Source organism: Carcharhinus amblyrhynchos, chromosome 17 (assembly GCF_965287045.1).
Source record: "Carcharhinus amblyrhynchos chromosome 17, sCarAmb.v2.hapA, whole genome shotgun sequence".
In the NCBI taxonomy this organism is placed as follows: domain Eukaryota; kingdom Metazoa; phylum Chordata; class Chondrichthyes; order Carcharhiniformes; family Carcharhinidae; genus Carcharhinus; species Carcharhinus amblyrhynchos.
Genome location: NC_137340.1, coordinates 6,753,476 through 6,775,349, shown reverse-complemented (window position 1 = coordinate 6,775,349; position 21,874 = coordinate 6,753,476). Strand labels below are relative to the sequence as shown.

At 40.4% G+C, this 21,874-nt stretch overlaps 1 protein-coding gene across 5 annotated transcripts in view; it reads right to left on the bottom strand.

Annotated features, from left to right (window-relative positions):
* Positions 1 to 638: 638 nt before the first annotated feature.
* Positions 639 to 21,874, bottom strand: part of rhobtb1 (Rho related BTB domain containing 1) — a 101,335-nt gene continuing 80,099 nt past the window's right edge. For 3 of the 5 annotated variants that reach the window (XM_080205424.1, XM_080205425.1, XM_080205427.1), the window contains 5 exons: positions 21,108 to 21,226; positions 14,923 to 15,073; positions 13,187 to 13,275; positions 11,427 to 11,532; positions 2,733 to 4,016 (listed from right to left, as the gene is read on the bottom strand). In XM_080205424.1, coding sequence (XP_080061550.1) covers positions 3,850 to 4,016; positions 11,427 to 11,532; positions 13,187 to 13,275; positions 14,923 to 15,073; positions 21,108 to 21,226 — 632 coding nt within the window. In that variant the 3' untranslated portion in view covers positions 2,733 to 3,849. Of the gene's footprint in view, positions 763 to 2,732; positions 4,017 to 11,426; positions 11,533 to 13,186; positions 13,276 to 14,922; positions 15,074 to 21,107; positions 21,227 to 21,874 lie in introns of those variants that run through there. The other 2 variants (XR_013888842.1, XM_080205426.1) reach the window with 2 other exon arrangements.

The following is a 21,874-nucleotide window of genomic DNA, read 5'->3' as shown; positions in this document are numbered from 1 at the left end:
AAGTCAAATTTGTCACCAATCTGGTTCAGGCTCATTTAGTTGCCCAGGGGTGACTTGGAGCTGTGTGGTGATTGATCATTAAGGGGACAATCTGCAGAGTCAAAGTCACAGAACCCAGGAAACCAATTTGAGAACAGGGTGAGGGTGACCCTGGTAAGTACAGCCTTCTGTAGTCTCTAAATAAACAAGTTGTGTTTTCCCTGAACTGGTGAACTATTTTTACAGGGTGGTTAAGTATTTGTGCTGTTGACTGAAGAGAACAATTTCGATCTTCACAATATTTATTTGGAGGACTTTTCCAGACAACCAACATTGATAAAATTGTTTCTTCGTTGGTGTGTGTATAAAGTGGCTGCCACATTTTTCTATTCTATAGGTAATAGAGTAGGTGGGTGCTTGGATGTTCCTCACACGTCAGTGCAGACTCAATGGGCCAAAGTGCCTCTTCTGCACTGTACTGTCTATCAACCTAGAGGAGATGGTGAGATAGAACTTGATGGGATCAGCATACATGGGAATCTGGCTGGCATTGTGCTTTCAGATGATGTTGCCAAAAGACAGCATATAAATAAGTTAAAACACCAGGAAGAGGAGCCATTATAGGTTATTATGTAGCTAAATAATAGCTTACCTTTGTTATTATCACATAGGATAACATTTGGCTCTTTAATAACAGCTGTTTTGGTACTTTGTTTTTATTCAATGTTTGAATCCTTTGAAATAGGTTTCCAAAGTGCTGGAAAAACTTTTGTCTGGCAGCATCTGGGGGGAGAGAAACATTTAATGTTTTGAGTCTATATAACTCTTCAAACATGGGAGTTCTAGGAAAGATGATTATTAATTTGGTTGGGAGGTAATATATTTGAGGACTTTGGTGAGAAGAGATATTGGTAGTGGGACAATAGTTTGAAAGAATTAAGTAGTTGAGTACCCAGAAAGAGAAAATGGGTGCTCAATAATTTAGCTGAAAGGCAGTCAAGTGCACGTACTTGCAGAGATGAGAGGGGTGTAAGGGGAGATCAGAGAAACTAGAAAAATTCATCTCAAGTCCTTGAATATGGTTTCACCCCTCAAATGGGTTAATTTTCCCAGCCACCCCTTGTTTGAACTCCCACTTAGAATTCTGCCTCCTACTACAGCACAGAAATAGGTCAAAAGTCACAATTTACATTGTGACTCTGACAGTAGTAAATTAACACCATCCAGTTCTATCTCATGGCCATCTCTCAATTCCTTCATTGTCCAATTTATTATAGTACTTGTCTGACATCTGGCACTGAGCAGCATGTCTTCGACAGCTATTGTCTAACCATCCTCTCCATTCTCTCTTCCTGAAGAATGAGGCTGGACAAGACAATTCCCCAACTCCAGCCTTCAAGATGGGAGTTCTTCTAAATCTGGCTTCTTACATAACCTAATTTTAATCCTTTTATTATTACCAATCTCAGCCAGACGTTCTGGAGCTGTCTCATAAAATCTCAATCTTTGCAACTCTCTCCACCTTACTGATACTCAGTAAAACGCTCTCTAAATTTTTGATCACTTTGTTATCACCTTATTTACCTGTCAAACTTTGTTTAATGTTCCCATGAAACAACTAAAGGTGCTGCATAAATGTAATTTATTGTTTTGTAACAATAGTGGCATTGCAAACTGTTCTAAGTTTGTATTTTGTACCAATATTCTGAAATTTCTAGGCTGGCATTCAGTCTCAGACTTTGCAATTTATCAAGCAATTGTTAAGAATGTCCATCTTTTAAGACTGCATAATTCAATCACTGCTCTGTGACCCATGTGAATGTTTTTGAACTGTAGTTTTTTTAAAGTCTGAAGGATATTATCAGTTCACCATTTATCAAGTTTTGCTTGCTGTGACCATTCCCTTAGTTGTTTCTATAAGCCAGGCAGCGTGTGTTAGCGGTTTGTTAGGGGTACTGATTCCAAATTCTAGTAGTTCTCTCCTTTTCAACCAAACATAGTACCCCTTGGCTATAAACATGGAACACGGCAAAGCCCAAAGAGAAAATCTGGCACTGCATGAAGCAGTTCCACAGCTTCTGGGACAGTTTCCATTGCTTGATGTTGACTATTCTGTTGTCTTTCCCAGTTGTTGCAGGGAGACCAGAGGTCTGGAAATCCACTGTGCTAGAATGGATAATAAAGGAATGTTGCTAGGAATTCTGAGAGTCTTGTCTCTTGTTTAAAACTGTCCTCCCTCAGGCTCTTTAAAGTCTGGCATTATATGTTTACACATTTGTTCTTGTCCAAGAGGTAAATGATTAAAATGACAAAGAATCCAATAGTAGCCTTTTGATCCTCAGGTGGATGCAAAAACAATGTCATGACACTATATAGATAGAGCAGTGTATTCCTGCCAATATTTTTCTTTCATTCAACACCACCAGAACAAGATTAAACCATTTACCTCATTGTGTGACCTTGATACCAATGTACTCCATACAATAGTAACTACACTTAAGTACTTCATTGACTAAAGCACTTTGGCATGTTCCAGGTGACAAGAGGCACATTTTCTTTTAATTGATATTTTACTTCAGGAGCCTGTTTACATAAAGACTCCAGTAAAATTTGATTCATACAACTGATAACTGACAGAACAAGTGCTACTTTTGTGCAATATACCTTGTATATAAGGAAACTATCATTTTAAAAAAGACTAATCTTTTGAAAAAATGTTATTTCACATTACAGTTCTACCGTGATGCAGTCACAACATTTATTTAACTTTATTGATGCAAAAATGAAAGGTAATGAGCACAAAGAAGGCTAAAGAAATTGCAGACAAGTGAACCAGCCACTTGGTGCTAGGAATTGACAGTCACAGTACATTGATGCTACATTATGTACTGAAATATAATTACATGCAGAAAACTTTTGGCAAAATAGGATTGAACACAACTTTAGTACATGAATTAAATAGAAACAGAAAATTCTGCAAGAACAAGATAATCAGGCAGCATCTGTGGAATGAGAAACAGTTAACATTTTAGGTAAATTATCTTTCAAATGTTACTGACCTGTAACGTGAACTCTTTCTCTCTTCACAAATGACCTGCTAAATATTTCCAGCACTTTGTTATTTCAGATTTCCAGCATCCACAGTATTTTGCTTTTGTTTTAAATTATTACTTTTGCACTCGTCAAAATAATCCAATTCGATCTCTAATTTCAAAATTTTTCTGCTGAATAACACCTAGCTTCAGTTTTATTTTTGTAAGATAACATTTGGGGTATACAGTAACTGTGCATTAATAATGACAACAATAGTGAGATAAAACAGCATGACTGGAAAGATACAGAGACAGCAGCAAACTGCTCCTAGTTACTTGTGTGTTTAGGTCCATATAGAAGTTAGTCATCTCCTTTCATGGATTAGTTACTAAGCCCTTCTATTTGTACAAGTTATCTAAAATCTAAAATACTTCTTTGATTCTACTTTGGTTACAACAAAGGTATATAGCCAACACTGGTACAAAAATAATTAAATATTTTATCTTGAATTAAAATACAACAGTGGCAATTCTTTGTGCCAACAAAAGAAATGTCACTGTTGACAGGTAATCTATATTAAAAGTATTTTAAACCAATCTATAGGCACCACATGGGACCAGTTTGTTACAGCAAGCATTTTTTTTTGGACAAGAGGGTTGTGCTTTAAAAGCAACAATGATTGTTTAAATACACATGGCAGATCATCCCAAGACATTCAGCCATTTATTTTGTGTTTTTTTTTACAGTAAACAGATTTAAGACAAGTATGTTTTTAATCTACCTAATAATGCACAGGATGTTCTGGCTGTTTGCTAGAGTTGGTTTCTCCTGGAAGTTTTAGGCAACAGCAGAATGGTGCCAGAAGCACCACCTGCGTTTTGAATGATGCTTGTGAAGAGCAACTTCATCCTTCTCGCGTTCCTTCTTCACTCGCTGGTAATGGTCCTCTTCTTTAAGGTACCACACAGGTGGCCAACGGTGCTTTTCAAAATACTCTTGGTTTTCTAGTAATTAAAACAATGAGTTATAAATCTCTGCAACTGACACTGTAATATGCAAATCAACTTAAAGGAGCAAATTTTACCATCCCGTCTGCCACAGGAATTGAAGCAGGTGAGAGGATGACCATGGAAAGGTCTGTTGACCTCAGGTGGGATTTTCCAGTTTCGGGGTTAGCGTGGCTAGAAAATCCCACAAAGGATTTAAAAACATGTTTTTAATAAAGCTGAGGATGCAAATCACAAGAGCAATTTTAATTAGTGTAACCCTTCACAAATTTTGCACAAGAGAATTATTAGACATTAGAACATTACTACTGGTCTACATACTCTAGGTTGAGCAACAATGTTGTAAAAATTCTGCAAAGTTTAGTTGTGGTACAGGAAGCCTGCCATGTTCTCTGCAAGAGCAACTCACCTAGTCCCACATCCCTGCCCTTTTTTCGCTTTTTCAGAATTTTAAAATTGCCTTTCGAAAGCTACAATTAAACCCAACTTCACATTCTCAGGCAGTGCATTTCAGATCTAAAACATTTGCTGCATAAAAACAGATGAAACTTCAACACGTTTAAATTTATTTCTTTAGTAACTACAGACTACTTCTAATTTAGTTAATTCCTGAATGATCCAGTGGCACAAACGAATCAGGTTTAATGAATAAACACAAGAGGAAATTCTTATGAAGCAATTCTGAATGTCAAGGATTAGACCATATCTGTTGTGGGTCTATCGGCAAAGGAGGCTTCAGCAGTTGAATTTACAGAAAACAATTAAATGGTGTTAAACAATGCAACAAGTCTACAGTGTACATTAGGTTGTTGATACAACATACATTGACCAGCAAAATAGAGATCATCTCCAAGGTAACCATTCAAAAATCCATAAAATGATCTTTTGCAGAGGCCTAGGGCACCTTCAGCATCCATGTAATTAAAACATTCAGTCAAATAAACAAGCCAGTGTAGAAAGATACAGCTGCCAGCTTAATCAAGAGAATCCTATTTACTGATCAGCAGTCAGAGCATGGATAAAAGATAAAGTAAAGGTCACTAAAACAATTTTTAAAATTTATTTATTTATTCAACTCAATCCAATCAAGTCTAATTCAGAGTCTTAGCAAGTGAGACATTCCTGATTCAAGCTGACAAGACAGGGCTCTCACCTCCTGTCTTGGGCTTGATCTACATGATGCAAGCTGATTGGAGTAGGCATTGCACCTCCTCCAAGGCTTGATCTCATTTGCATCTTAGCCAAAAGGCCGAGATGCCACTTTTAAAAATTGCTTCAAATGAAGCTAAAATATAAGCTTTCAACCAAGTACAGTATGTTGATACTATACTTGATCTTAGCCAAAAGGCCGACAAGCTCACTAAAACATGCTATACAACAGGACAATTTGTCCACTGGATTTTACAGCAAAATTATGGCTTTGTGCAGCAACTTTGAAACAGTCATACTGGGCATTACTTTACTAGAAAGATATTGTTACCCTACTTAAGTTCTCCCCTCATTCTGTGAAGCATTGTATAGAAAGCAACTTTAAGCCATCTGCCTGAGTTCTTGAACCCAGTCCTGCAAAGAAATAGGTCCAGAATAACATCACAGCATACGTGAATGAGGACAGAGGAAACTGGCTCTGGGGGAGTTAAAAGGCAGGTGGCTGGATATCATGAAATGTCAATTGGAGGCACATGGAAATGAATAGTTGTGGGATATCTGGGGTATCCTGCCATACCATGTCGACCGTGCTGTAATACTGTGATATAGTGTGTTGCCAGGTTAATTCTTGAAGATCCGATGTGCACCATTCCCTGTGAATGCTTCACGTGCATTATGATACTGCAAAGTGAAACACTTATCCAATTTCAATCGTTCCTTATTAGCAACAAACACTAAAGGTATAGCGCACAGAATCATACGGTGCAGAAGAGGCCCTTCAGTCCATCGAGTTTGCACTGAGACATGAGAAACACCTGACCTCCCACCTAATCACATTTACCAGCACTTGGCCCATAGTATCAAAATGTTATGATGTGCTAACTGCTCATCCAGATACTTTTTCAAGGATATGAAGCAACCTGCCCCAACGATCTTTCCAGGCAGCGCTTTCCAGGTTGCCATGCTGGACAAAAAAGTTCTTCCTCATATCCACCACCACCCCCCCCCCCCCCCCCCCCCCCCCCCCCAAACAAACCTCTTCCTCATATCCACCACCACCCCCCCCCCCCCCCCCCCCAACAAACCTCCTGTCCATCATGTTGGACCTCATGACTGACCCTTTAACTAAGGGGCTCAGCTGCTCCCTATCTGCTCTGTCCATGCCCTTTATAATCTTGTACATCTAAATCAGGTCACCCCTCAGCCCCAAAGAAAACAACCAAGCCTATCCATAACTTAAATGTTCCATCCCAGGCAGCATCCTAGTGAATCTCCTCTACACCCCCTCCAGTGCATTCACATCCTTCCTATAATGTGATGACCAGAACTGCACACTACTCCAGCTCTGGCCTCAACAAAGTTCTATACAACTCCAGCATGATTTCCTTGCTTTTGTAATCTGTGCCTCGATTGACAAAAGCAAGTGTCCCTTTTTCACCAGCCCACTAACATGCCCTTCTGCCTTCGGAGTTCTGTGGACAACATGTCAAGGTCCCTATGTTCCACAGAACTTCCTGGTGGCATGCCGTTCATTGAATACTTCCTTGTCAAATTATTCCTTCCAAAAAGTGTATCACCTCATATTTTTCAGGGTTAAATTCCATTTGCCATTTATCTACCCATTTGACCATCCCGTCTCTATCTCCTCACTGTTAACCATCCGGCCAATCTTTGTGTCTTCTGCAAACTCACTAATCCTAACCCCCATATAATCAATGTCATTTATGCAAATGACAAACAATAGGGGACACACCACTGGACACAGACTTCCTGTTAATAAAGCAGCCTTCTGTCATCATCTTCTGTCTCCTAAGCCAGTTCTGAATTCACTTTATCAAATTACCCTGTATCCTATGTGCATTTTCCTTCTTTATAAGTCTCCCATGTGGGACCTTGTCAAAGGCTTTGCTGAAATCCATATAAACTACATCAACTGCACTACCTGGTCACCGCCTCAAAAATTCAATCAAATTTATTAGGCATGATCCAACACAGCCATGTTGACTATACCCGATTAAGCTTTGCCTATCCAAGTGGAGAAAGACGCTCCCCTTCAGAATTTTCTCCAATCCCACTACCACTAATGAGACAGTCATTAGTCATTAGTTCTCTGGGTTCTCTCTACAACCCTTCTTAAATAGTGGAACAACATTCTGTTCTCCAATCCCCTGGCACCTCCCGGTAGCCAGAGTCAGAGCTCCTGCAATCTCTTCCCTTGCCTCCCACAGCAGGCTTGGACACAGTTCATCTGGACTTGGAGATTAGTCTGTTTTTAAGCCAATACCTCGTCCTTCCCAATGGCAATTTGCTCAAGAATCTCTCAATTTCTGTCCCTGAATGCCATACATTTATCCTCTTTCTCTTGGGTGGAGACAGATGTGAAGTATTCATTCAACCAATGCCATCTGGCTCCACCCACAGACTGTCCCCATGGTCCCTAATAAACCCTACTTCTTTCCCTAGTAATCCTATTCCCATTGATATACTTAGAGAATATCTTGGGATTTTCTATACTTTCACCAGCCAAGGCTCTCTCATATCCCCCCTTTGCTCTCCTAATTGCTTTCTTAAGCTCCACTCCATACTTTCCATACCTCACTAATTGCTTCCACTGATTTACTTCCATTGTACCTGCTAAAAGCCTTTCTTTTCCTTCTCATCATATCCTGAATATCTTTGGTAATCCATGTTTCTCAGGGCTTGTCACTCCTTTCTATCACCTGACAGCTAACATGCTGTGATTATACCCTCCCCATTTCCTTTTTGAAGCCCATGCCCCACCCCTCTTCTGTAGACTTTTCAACTAGCAGCTATTCCCAGTCTACCATGGCCAGATCCTGCCTTATTTGTTCTTTCCAAGTTTTTGGTAACTTGTCTATTTCTTTGTCCATAACCAGCTTAAATTGTACCATGTTGGGATCACTATCATTAAAATGCTCCCCAACACCACCTCAACCACCTGTCTGGCTCATTCCCCAGAATTAGGTCTAGCTCCTTCCCTTGTTGGATCGTCTTCCATACGGGTCTGAAAAGTTCTCCTGTACACATTTCAAGAAATCCACTCCATCCAAACCCTTAACACTATGGGTACGATATTACAAAAAAAATTTGAAGTGTCAAACAAGTGAGAAAATTTTTTTTGGCGAACTAATAGTCGCAATCTTATGGCATTTGGTGCTAAAAAAGAGCTGGATATGATTCTTGCCAGTGGGGGGAGAGGATGGGGGACTGTGGAGCATAAGCTCACCAGTGAAGCCAGCTGCAAAGCGTTTTTGTGCAGGCACACCAATCTTCCAGTGTCCTGGACATGAAGCTGATTTCACTGGCAAAACAAGACCAGCAAGATCGGGGGAGGCAAGAAACTGGGCGTGAACCCGATTTTTCACCTCTCACCCAATCTTATCACCTCACCTTATAAGGTCGTAAAATATTGCCCTATATGAATAATGCTGGGAAAGTTAAAATCACCTACAATAATTATTTTTACACACCTGACTTGTGCACAAATTTGGTCCTCAATTTCCTGCTGACTATCTGGGAGTCTATAATAATCACCAAGTTATGTGACTGACCCTTTTTATTCCTAAGCCCTATCCAGAAAGCATCATTCAATGCCGCCTCCAAGATAAGGTTTAAATGTCAACAAAGATTGACAAAGAAGTTGATAAAGAAGGGTAGGAGAAACTATGAAGCTGGGCTAGCGCTTAATATAAAAAAGGATAGCAAGAGTTTTTATAAATATATAAAAAGGAAGAGGCTGGCTAGGGTGAACGTTGGTCCTTTAGAGGATGAGAAAGGGGACCTAGTGGTAGGGGATGGGGATATGGCTAAGGTATTGAATAACTTTTTTGTTTCTGTCTTCACGGAGGAGGACATGAATAATTTGCCGGGTGTTAGCGATGGAAAGGTGGTAGGACTGGAGGGTCTTATTGACATTACTGTTACTAGAGAGGCGGTGCTCGACAGACTGGAGGGGCTGATTGTGGACAAGACCCCAGGACCGGATGGAATGCATCCGAGGGTTCTGAAAGAAATGGCGGAGGTGATAGTGGATGTCATGGTGGTTATTTTCCAGACGTCGCTGGATTCCGGGGCAGTGCCGGAGGATTGGAAAACGGCTAATGTTACGCCGTTGTTTAAGAAGGGTGCCAGGCAAAAGGCGGGGAATTATAGGCCGGTTAGTTTAACGTCTGTGGTAGGTAAAATGTTAGAATCCGTCATTAAGGAGGAAATTGCGAGGCATCTTGAAGGGAATTGCTTGATAGAGCGGACGCAGCACGGTTTCATTAAAGGGAAGTCGTGTCTGACAAATTTACTGGAGTTCTATGAGGATGTGTCTAGGGCAGTGGATAGAGGAGAGCCGGTGGATGTGGTCTTTCTGGATTTTCAGAAGGCGTTTGACAAAGTACCTCACAAGAGGTTATTGCAGAAGGTCGAGGGACATGGAGTTGGGGGTAGGGTGTTAGCGTGGATAGAGGATTGGTTGTCAAATAGGAGGCAGAGAGTGGGGGTCAACGGGTGCTATTCGGATTGGCGGATGGTGACTAGTGGAGTGCCCCAGGGGTCGGTGCTGGGGCCTCAGCTTTTTACCATTTATATAGATGATCTGGAGGAGGGAACCGAGTGCAGGGTGTCGAAATTTGCTGATGACACCAAGATTGGGGGAACGGCAAATTGTGCGGAGGGTGTGGAGAGTCTGCAGAAGGATCTAGATAGGCTGGGCGAATGGGCCAGGAAATGGCAAATGGAATTTAATGTTGGCAAGTGTGAGGTGGTCCACTTTGGTAGGAAGAATGGTAGGAAGGACTATTACTTACGTGGCGAAAAACTGCAGCAGGCTACGGTGCAGAGGGACCTCGGGGTCCTTGTGCATGAGTCGCAAAAACCCAGCTTGCAGGTGCAGCATGTGGTCAGGAAGGCGAATGGGATGCTGGCCTTCATAGCGAGGGGGATTGAATATAAAAGTAGGGAGGTCTTGCTGCAGCTGTATAGGGCATTGGTGAGGCCGCAGCTGGAGTACTGTGTGCAGTTTTGGGCAACGCACCTGCGCAAAGATATTTTGGCCTTGGAGGGAGTGCAGAGGAGGTTTACTAGGCTGATACCGGAGTTGAGGGGGTTGAGCTATGAGGAGAGGCTGAATAAACTGGGCTTGTACTTGTTAGAGTTTAGAAGAACGAGGGGAGATCTCATTGAGACGTATAAGATGATGAATGGGATGGATAGGATAGAGGTGGAGAGACTCTTCCCGCTCAAAAAAGACAGTAGGACTAGGGGGCACAGCCTCAAGATAAAGGGGGGGCGGTTTAGAACAGAGTTGAGGAGGAACTTCTTCACTCAAAGGGTGGTGAATCTCTGGAATTCTCTGCCCGTTGAAGTGGTGGAGGCTGCCTCGCTAAATATTTTTAAGACGCGGGTTGATGGGTTTTTGATAAGAGAGGGGATTAAGGGTTATGGGGAGAGGGCGGGAAAGTGGAACTGAGCCACGACAGATCAGCCATGATCTTATTGAATGGCGGGGCAGGCTCGAAGGCCTACTCCTGCTCCTATTTCTTATGTTCTTATATCATCTCTCCTAACTGCAGTAAATGACTCCTTAACTAATAATGCCATGCCTCCTCCTCTTTTACCCCCTCCTCTGTCTCGCCTGAAGATTCTATATCCCGGAATGTTGAGTTGCCAATCCCGCCCCTCCTTCAACCTCATTTGAGATGGCTACTATATCACAATTGTGTGTGTAAATCATCACCCTTAATTCATCCACTTTACCTGCAGTACTCCTTGCATTAGAGAGGCTATCCAGCCTTGCATTACTTCCTTGAAACATAATACAGCCACACTCCCTCTGATTTGATAGTTTTACTGTGTGATTCTGAGCCCTTATTCTGCTCAGTCTGCGTCCCCTCCCTCTGCCGAATTAGTTTAAACTCCTCCCGCAAGATGCTGACCCGTAAGCCTTGTCCAGCATTGTGTTGTCTCAATCTCAGAAGTGCTGCAACAAGTTGAAATTACTATCCGGGATGTATCAATCCGACATGAGTCATCATCTTGGTTCTCAATGAAAAATATGTGCTGTAACTTTGGCTGAGTTATTTGTAACATCTTACCACAAGACCAAATTTTTTTTTATTCTGTCAGTCTGGCTTGGATTCACAGAAGACCCCAGAGGCTAAAGAAAGGATTACTAATCCACTGCCTTATCATGTCTCTAAAATTCAATTAATGGTATGAGTAAACCAGAGTAAATATTTAATTTCTTACCAGGAGATATTGCCTTTATCTCTTTCCTGAACTTGCAGCAAACATTGTTGTAGCTTGTACAGATGTGATGCAAACACCAAGCTGCCAGCTGATGTGCATTATGAAACTGCAAGTATAGAGGATGGAGAAAAGTAGTTTTTTTTTAAGATTAGCTACGTGTAATATATAGGATACCTATATAAAGTTCCTATTGTACTTGTATCAGAACTGTGAATGGACTGCAACTGTCACAGGTGAATTGCAGGAGCTTTCACAAATGATGGTCATCCTCAGTTGCTGCATATTTGGAACTAGACTATTCAGCAGCAACATTAAGATCATGATCTGCCTTTGTCAATGAACCAGATAGAAATTTAAAACTAACCTAATGACAACTGAGCTGGCAGGCCACAAGAAAAAAGCCCTAGTTCACTCAGCTGTACAGGGTGGCCTGTAGTTAGAACAATAATTTCCAGGTCATACCTGTTACTAAGAAAAAAATTAGTGCAAAGACAACATGTCGAATTACATTAGAGCACAACTGCAGGAAGGAGTTTGATAAGGTGATGCACGGAAGATTAATAACAAGGTAAGATTACATGGGGTGAGGGGTAAGTTTATTAGCTTAGACAGAAGACTGGCTAACTGACAGAAAACAGAGTTGGCATAAACGGGTCTTTTTCTAGTTGACAGGATGTAATTAGTGAGGTGCCACAGAGTTCGGTCCTCGGGCCCCACTATTTACAATCCTAATTAATGACTTGGATACAAGGATAAAAAGGTACCATATCCAAATTTGCAGATGTCAACTGAAATTGGTGGGTGGTAAGTTGCAATGAGGAAATAAGAAATTTACAAATATACAGCTAGATTAGCTGAGTGGGCCAAAATGTGGCAGATGATTTTAATGTGGATAAGTGTGAGGTTATCCATTTTGGTTGGAAAAATGCAAAGGTGACTTATTATCTAAACGGAGAGAAACTTTGGGGTGCTTTGGTGCAGAGGGATCTGGGTGTCCTCTTGCATGAGTTGTGGAAAACTGGTATGCAGGTACAGCAAGTAATAGGGAAAGCAGATGAAATTTTGCATTTACAGCTAAAGGAATAGAGTATAAAACTAAGTGTTGCAACTATACTAGGCATTGGTGATATTGCACCTGGCGTACTGTATACAATTTTGGTCCCCTTATTTGAAGGAGGATGTAATGGCTTTAGAGGCAGTTCAGAAGAGATTCACTCAATTAATTCCAGAGATGAAGGGTTTGTCTTGAGAGATTGAGCAGATTAGGCCAATACTCTCTAAAGTTTAGAAGAATGAGAGGCGATCTAATGGAGGAATATAGGATGATAAAAGATATTCACAAAGTAGACATAGAATGGATGCTACCTCTCGTGGGAGCAATCTAGAATGAGAGGTCATAGTTTTAGGATAAGGGGTAGCAGATTTAAAACAGAGATCAGGAGAAGCTACTTCTCCCAAAGGGCCGAGAATCTCTGGAATTCACCATCCCAGAATGTGGTGGATGCTGGGACAGTGAGTAAATTGGAGGAGATAGACAGATTTTTAATTGGTAATGGGTTGAAGGGTTATGGAGAACGGGCAAGGGAGTTGAGGCCAAGATGAGATCAGTTATGATCGTGTTGAATGGCAGAGCAGACTCAAAGGGATGTATTGCCTCGTCCTGCTCCTAGTTCTTGTGTTCATACTAATTTATGAGGCACTTATGCTAGCTATCTGTCTGAAGTTTATTAATGTATATCAACATTAAGGAAATGACCTACTTGGGCAAGTTCCAGATACGTCAACACTTCCCCATCAATATCATCACCTTCTTTTACCGCTTTCAACAACTCCTGCACAGCATATTGTTCTGTAAGTGAGCAATACATACAATTACATAAAAAGAAAATGGAAAACAAATCAAAAGTACTTATCAATTGTGATTAGATATAAAATACCTGAACTATTTTCATTAAAATAATCTGGAATGCTCTAATCTGGCACATGATATTAGAGAAGTTATTTAGTTCAGAAATGTTCCCAAATTTTTAGGACTAACAATGTGGAAGTAAGACTTACTGGAAGCTGGCCTTATTTGCTCTACCCACACAACATTCAGCTTTCCAAATCACAAAGATTCAAGTCATGCTTAGTGAAAAGGTTCTGATCTTGTAATTTTCTAAAATGAAATACTATACTATACATTGGAATTAACATTTGCTGGGGTAATTTTTGCTTTGGGTGATTGTGTAAAATGGGCGCTACTGGATTATTTTCATTGACTTCAAAATTCAACATCAAAATTACTCCCACTAATGACTCAGAGAAAGGAGGTGGACATTATATCATATAAATTCAACATGGGAGCAAAATCTGCTTCCATCTATCATGGATAAATTGTGTTCCAAGTACCCATAAATCACAAAAGCATTAGTAAAAAGTTCATGAAGAAATTGATGGGAGGAATAAGAAAACCACATGTTGCATTGGATACGAGAGTCTGAATGGAGTTGCAAAGGAATGTAGGATTAAAAATTCAGAAATCAATAAAAATAACAAAACAGATTAACAAAATCATAAAAGATGCAAACAAAGCATTGGGGTTCATTTCTAGAGTAGAATTCAAAAGCAGAGAGGTTATGTTATATTTTTGTGGGATCTTGGCTAGATCATACTTAAAGTACTGTATACAGCCTAGTCTCCACATTATAAAAAGGATAGAGGCATTGTAAAAAGTGCATAAATTTTGAAAACAATATTTACATGGATGTTACCTTGAAAGGCTGAACCAGACAAGGCTCTTTTCTCTCGGACAGAGAATGCAAGATGACCTGGAAGTTACGAAGGGGTTCAATGAGGAGACGATGTTCGTAGAGTCCAAAATGGGCTCACACATAAGACAGACACCGATAAACCCAATAAAGAATTCAGAAGAAAACTCAGTATTCAGACAGTGTTGATAATGTGGATTTCACTAGTACAGAGAGTCACTGATGCAAATAACATGCGCACTTAGAGTTGGCTGCTTTAGAGATTACACTGCTGCAAGTGGGAATGGGGTATTCCAGGCTATCAAAAAACAACTGGAAAGGAAGTAACAAGAATTTAACCCCCCAGGTTCACGTGTTGCCTCCCTGAAGGTGCTGCCCCTAATTCATGAGAATTCCCTTAATTGATCATTTAAGTGCCCTCTGGGAGTGATGCAGGACTCCTGTTGTTTCTCCATTGCCAAGATTAAATTCCACCCAAGGCATTCTATTCACCAGAGAACCACTCCTCTCATATTTTTCAGATAGAACAAGCTGATGCTAGACTCCTGTTGTTGTGCATTGACAAATGGTATCAAAGAAAGAAATACAATTACTTCAAATTTGAGATTTTGTTTGCAATATTTTACTAAACACGGGGAATGCTTTATTTCCATCTGGAAGGCTATAGTAAAATATTTGTCTTTCTAGCCAGGATTATTTCTTGCCTGATGCGTTACATGGCCTCACATTCCTTCTTTAGCACTGACCTGTCAGAGCCACAAAACGTGGAAGGCACAGCCTGTTTGCCAGGACAATCAGCTCAATTGGGTCAAGTTTTGAATTGAATGAGAATTGGCTGGTGTACAGATACTCCAGAACTGCTTGCATACAAGCCTTGCTTGTGGTGGGGAAGTAAACCTATAAGTAAAGGCAAAGTACACGCAATACAATATATTCATGGTGAATGAAAAGTATTAAGATAAAATTGCATGCAAGTAATTCTGTGTCTAATAGTGAATTATAATCATATTAATATAAATTTGGATGGTCATAACAATTATTACATTCACCATATTGGTTTCATTTGATACAATAAGTAGTAATTCCTACTGTTTGCAAAGAAAAAAATGTAAGTTAGGGACTGCTGTTCGTCATTCGGGAGCGTAGAGCTGGTATACAGGAAGCAGGGACAGTTTCCTGTATGCAGTGGTGATGATGGAGATATCAGCAACACTTTGCAGCGAGTTCCTCATGACACACACTATCACACAGAGTGATAGTACAGGAATGTTCCGCGGTAAAAACTAGAGAGAATCCGAAAGTTGTTGGCTGCGACTACAGCAGCTACCACTTTTTGACTAACTGCTTTAGGAACATAGAAAAAAACTGTCCAGAAGATGGCTATTTGCCTGTCTTGGTCAAAAGTGAGTTCTGCAACCCAATACCATTTTACAGCACTTGATCCATAGCCCTATAAGTTATGAAACCTCGGCAACATATCCAAGCAATTTTTTTTTTAATGTAAAGAGGGTTTCTGCCTCTTTTCAGGAAGAGTTTCAGACCCCATCCACCCTCTAAGTGAAAAAATTAATCAACTTCCCTCTAATCCTTCTTTAATACACTTTAAATCTATGCTCCGGTTATATAGGGAAATAAGCCCTTCAATCCACTCTACGTAGGTCCCTCAATATTATATATTTCAATTAAATCTTCCCTCAGTCTCTTCTCTTCCACAGAAAACAACTTCAGCTCATCTAACCTTTCTTTATAACTGAAATTCTCCATTGCAGGTAATAGTTTCGTAAATCTCCTTTGCATCCCCTCTCATGTGACCTTCCTGTAATATGGTGACTAGAATTGTAGTGTCCTCTAGTTGTAAGCTAACCAGTATTCTATGCAATTCTAGCATAACCTCCCTGCTCTTATGCTCTGTACCTTAACCAATAAAGGCAAGTACCCCATATGCCTTCTTGATAATCTTATCTGCCTATCTTATGACCTTCAGGGATCCGTGAACATGCACTCCAAGGTCACTTTGTTTCTCCATATCATTTATTGTGCATTTCCTTGCCTTGTTTGTCCTCCCCATAGGAGTTGGTTTTGCTCAATTGGCTGGATGGCTGGTTCACATGCAGCGCAATGCCAACAGCGCAAGTTCAATTCTTGTACCATTAAGGTATTCATGAAGGCCTCGCCTTCTCAACCTTGTCCCTTGCCTAAGATGCGGTGATCTCCAAATTGAATCACCACCAGTCAGCTCTTCCCCTGAAAAGGGAGAGCGGCCTATGGTCACTTGGTGCTACGGCAACTTTACCTTGTACTTCCTCAAATGTATTAAAACACATTTCTTCAGACTGAATTCCATTTGCCACTTTTTTGCCCACCTGACCAGTAAAATCTTCCTAGTCTACAGTTGTTTTCTTCACTATCTGAAATATGGCCAATGTTTATATCATCTGCAAATTTCTTAACCATTGCCCCTACATTTAACTCTAAATCCTTGATGCATAGTTTTAAAAGCAAGGAATTTCGTACTGAGCCCTGCAGAACTCCATTAGAAACATCCTTCCAGTTAGAAAAACACCTACTGACCAAATCCATGACTGACTTTTATTTTGTTATTTTATGGGACGTGAGTATCACTGGCAAGATCAGCATCTGTTGCCCATCCCCAATTGCTACAACTGAGTGGCTTGCTCAACCATCCCTGAAGGCAGTTAAGAGTCAACCAAGTCACTTTTAGACTGGAATCACACATAGGCCAGACTAGGTAACAACAGATTTTCTTCCCTAAAGGGCATTAATGAACCAGATGGATTTTTATGACAATTGATAGTAATAGTGACCATGAAACTACCAAGCTAAAGGTTATATTCCAGATGTTTTATTACCATATATACTCGGCAAGCAGGTGGTGAGTGAGTATGCAAGATCAAGTTTGTAAGATTAAATGTTGAGTCACAAAGTAGGGGTAGACTTTTACACGACTAACATTTTGGAGAATTGGTATCCAGCCTCTTCCATCCTCTCACTATTACAGAGTTGCCAGATCAGAGACTGTTCCTGCCAACTCCACCCTCAAATGTGATGGAAAAGGACAGCAAGCTATATTAAAATGTTTATGAATAATAACCTTCAGGGAGATCAGCATTCATTTTTGTAAACTAAATTAATCAAATTTATCAAATTCATCAAAAACAAAATCCAGATATAGAAATTTATATTTCAGTTTTTTCAGTACAGATAATATTACTTAGCTGCAGAGCTTTCACTGAATGTGTATTAAAATCACCTTCCTTCTCATCTTCAGACCAAATAACAACCTGTTTCTTGAATGGTATCATCACGTGGTTCGTCAACATCATCTTTGAGGACAAGGTCAGCAAATGCATTGGAACAACACCAAGTGCAAGCACCCCTCCAAACTACACACCATTCTGACTAAGGGGAGGCTTGTGGCACAGTGGTAACAGCCCTACCATGACCAGAAGTTCAGGGTTCAAGTCCAGCAGGACTTGTTAGCCATAGAAGGAGCATTCAACGCAGTTCAACAGGCTGATAATTAGCTCAGAAATCCTTCCACTACTTCCCTACTATTCCTCAAAGGGCAAGGAACAATTTGGGTGTGGAGATATGCTAACACCATCCTGACTTGGAACTATATCGCTGGGTCAAAATCCTGGGACTCCCTCCCTAACATCACTGTGGATGTACCACATAGATTGCAGTGGTTCAAGGCAGTAGCTCACCACCACCTTCCAAAGGGCAACTGAGTAATAAATGCTGGCCTATCCAGTGACATCCATATTTTATTACTGAATAAAAACAAAATCATATCATCACTACATCATTCCAAAATCATCATCTTCTGTGCTATCTAGTGCATGGGATACCCCTTTTTTTTTTGAATAATTTGATAACAATCTCTGACCTGATTTTATCCCATGCCTCAATGACCCATTCGCATATGACTGCTAACGTTGGAACCTGTGAATTCCTTTAGTGAATGTCTTCTCTCCTCCAATCAGCCAGTCATCCACATTTTTCCCATGCTATCCTCAAGGAGCTTGCTTAGGGAGTCATCCAATAGTTGAACAGTTAAACCACTGAGAATCACTGCAAAATCACTCCTTTGTAATCTATCAGCAACAACATTGACAAAGTCTGATCTGAACATATCTCAGATGATATTTTATTCTTTATGTAATATATCTACCTGGAAACTCCAAACTTCCCCATATTTTCAACCCTCTTCCCCCATGAGGATGGAATGAGAACTACTTTGAGAAATTGCTGTTTTGGGAGCATACCATCTTGTACATCACCATTGGCTTAAGCTTTGTCCTGGCAGACATACATAAAAGCACAGCTGTGAATCTACTCTTTTTGCTTTTTAACATTGCTCATTACTTGACTAGTAGGCCTGTCAAACTTCATGAGAATCTCATCAACATTCCCAATACAGGTCTATCTGCATCCATTTTTTTGTTGATGCCTAATCCTAAACCGCTGAAATGCAAGCAACTCGTCATAGTGTTCTGCTGGGAGATGCTGTGAAACGTTGGTCTTCTGTCAGAGTACAAAACTGTTTCTTTTCATAAAGCTGGTAAACCAAGCAGGGCTAGCTTTGGAATCTGCAATGCCTAATTTTCTTTCCTGTTTTAAGGTGAAGTTTCAGATAGATCCTTGAGAAATTGAGTCCATTCTGACGCTTTTCACTGATAAACTTTGCAACTTTATTTTCCAACTGCGGCAACTGCTAGGTTCTCCTCGGTTTGTCTATTTATTCTCAGACCTCTGCCTACGCTGTGTAGAGAGCTTCCTCCAATCTCTTCCAGCACCTTGAATTCTCCAGCTGCTGCACAATTATTTCTCTGCTCTGAAGTCTCAGTGACTAAGTTTGAACTGGGCTGTGTATTTACCATTCCTCTTTGACACTACGTTGCCGTGTTACAGGGTGGAATCAGAGGGAATGCATCGTACACCAATAATGTGGCAGTTTTGGCACCAAGTGCACAGACATGAGGAGCTGAACAGCCACCTTCAATGGTGCGTTATTCTATGATTCTAATAAGCAGGCTTGCAACAGGCCAGGAATAACTGCATCAACAACAGGTGGTTAAGTACATACACAGTTGGATTTTTTGGATCAAGATTGGGTGTGGGTTTACATACAAGAAATATGAAAAATGAATAATTTCTGGCCAAACGTCTGGAAGGAGGTGTTAACCTTTACACAACATTGATGATTACTCAAATATGTACTGTAATTGAAATTTGACTGAAATTGTTGAAGTGACAAGTGGGACCGATGTAGGTAGCACAGTGGATGTGCTCCGCATGGATTTTAGCAAAGCTTTTGACAAGATCTCACATGAAAGGCTGGTCAAAAAGTAAAGGCCTAGGGATTAAAGGGAGGATGGCAAATTAGATTCAAAATTATCTAGTGGCAGGAAACAAAGGGTAACAGTCCGATCCCCATTATCTCATGCATTTATCCTAGCTAGTCCCCCTGACACTAAGGAGCAATGCATGGCCAATCCACCTATCCCATACTTTGGGCAGTGGGAGGAAACCAGAGCAAACCCACCCAGACACAGGGAGAACATGCAAAAACTCCACATAGACAATGACCCAAGCTGGGAATTGAACCCAGGTCGCTGGTGCTGTAAGGCAGCAGTGCTAACCACTGTGCCACCCGTTGACACATGGTTTTGCAACAGGGCTCAGTCCTTTACTCTGTTGTTTATATCAATGATTTAGATGAAGTCAAGAAAGGTGAAAGATTCCTTTGTCCTGGCAGATGAATAGACTAGTTGGCCAGCCCGGGTTATGAACATCTGAATTTAATCTGGATGGCTCACAGTGGGGGTCATTTGTATCTCTTCAAAGATAAAAGATGCTAGTTTCTCTGATGTTGCCAGTTTGCTTCTTTTGTTCAGGGGTCACAGACTGACACAGATTCAGCCATTTTACAAAGTTTTTGTCCAGTTCTTAAAATTTTAGAAATAGCTACGAGGATATATATTTGCAGTATGTGGTCTCAGTCCACTCACAGTGAGGTGATAATGTACTTAGCAAGGTGCAACAACCCAGGTGAATACACAATAAGTGGGAGGATAATTAGTTATGTGGAAGAACAGAGGGACCTACAAGTGTATAATCACAGCTCCTTAAAGTTAACATGACAGGTCAAGAAGCTGGTTAAGATAGCAAATGGCATGTTTCCCTTTATTAGTAGTGTTATAGAATTTAAGAGCAGTAGAGGTTATGCTAGAACTGTATACAACACTAGTTAGTCCACAGCTTGAATATTGCATCTAGTTCTCACTACACTGGATAGGAATGCACTGGAAATTTAAGAGGACACTGTTGGAGCTGGAATACTTTAACTACGAGGAAAGATTGGAAGGCAGGTACTATTTTTCTTGGAACAGGGAGGCTGAGGGTGTGATTTAATTGAGGAGGGATTGTGCTGCATGGAATCTGACAGAATGGTATACCAGACTACCAGGTTTTAATGAGAATTCTAGTACAAGTTTTTGGGGACACTACTGCAGCATAAGACCATAGTGGCATATTTCATTGGTTTTACCATCTCGATACCACTGAAAAGGAAAAATCCAACTGGGAAGATGCTTAACTGCAACAGCACCATAGCCAAGCAGGTTCCTTCTTCACTTGATGTCCACAATCAGGTTAGGGATTTTTGGAGCTCCCCATCACAGAGGCAAAAAAACTAACTTTTGGCATTCTCACCATTATTCCAGAGATACGCTAACCTACCGCAGGCTAAAATCTTCCCTGATCTACAATGCTCAGGTGCTCACTGTATTAGCCAAGGGAGCCATGAAACAATGCACAGACATTACATTTCAATCTTTTCCTAAAATTACAATATAATACACAATTAGTACCTTTTCTCTATGAATATAAAGCTTGTTGCACCAACCTCTTTGTTTGAGCTCTCCAGAAAAGACCCTCCAAACATTGCTGCCATCCACTCACAGCTAGAAATCAACAATGACTTGTGGCCATTAATACTCCCATCTTCTAATTTTAGTGTTACATCTGCCATTGGAAAGAAAAAACATGTTGCTAATATTGTAACTGTAAAAATCTAATTGTAAAACAGCACTGTAACCGCATACTAATTGCTTTCTTCTAAGAGGTAATGACAGGAGATAATTGAATTCTGCATCTGGTACATGCTATAAATACTTGAGATTGTTAGTTTTCAGACAAGGTGGCACCAAGAATAAAATTATTTAAACAAATTACCCTCTCAATATTCCATCCCTTATCATGACTGTTATCTAATGCTACGCTTAATATGCAAGAAATAGCACTTTACATACACATAAATGTTCCCCAAAAACTGATAATGAAAAGTCAACAGTACATGCATGGTTTGATCTTGTTTGTTCAGTTTCTTCTAATGTTTTGTCGGATCCAAATACAATCACACATTGTTCACACCCTCTTATCAAAAGGAAGAGGTTGTTCTGTGCCCAAGAGGAAAAATAGCTAGCCAATTGTTATGAATCTCTGGAAGCATTTACTCTATAGTTATAGCAGTTTTCTCCACAATGGACCTGCAGGGGAGAAAATATTTTTGTGCAACTTTTTTCGATTTGTTGGGGCAATGGCACCGTGCTCTGCTACCCACATGGCATTCTTTAATAATATTAATGAAGTGCAAAGCATACAGGTAGTGAT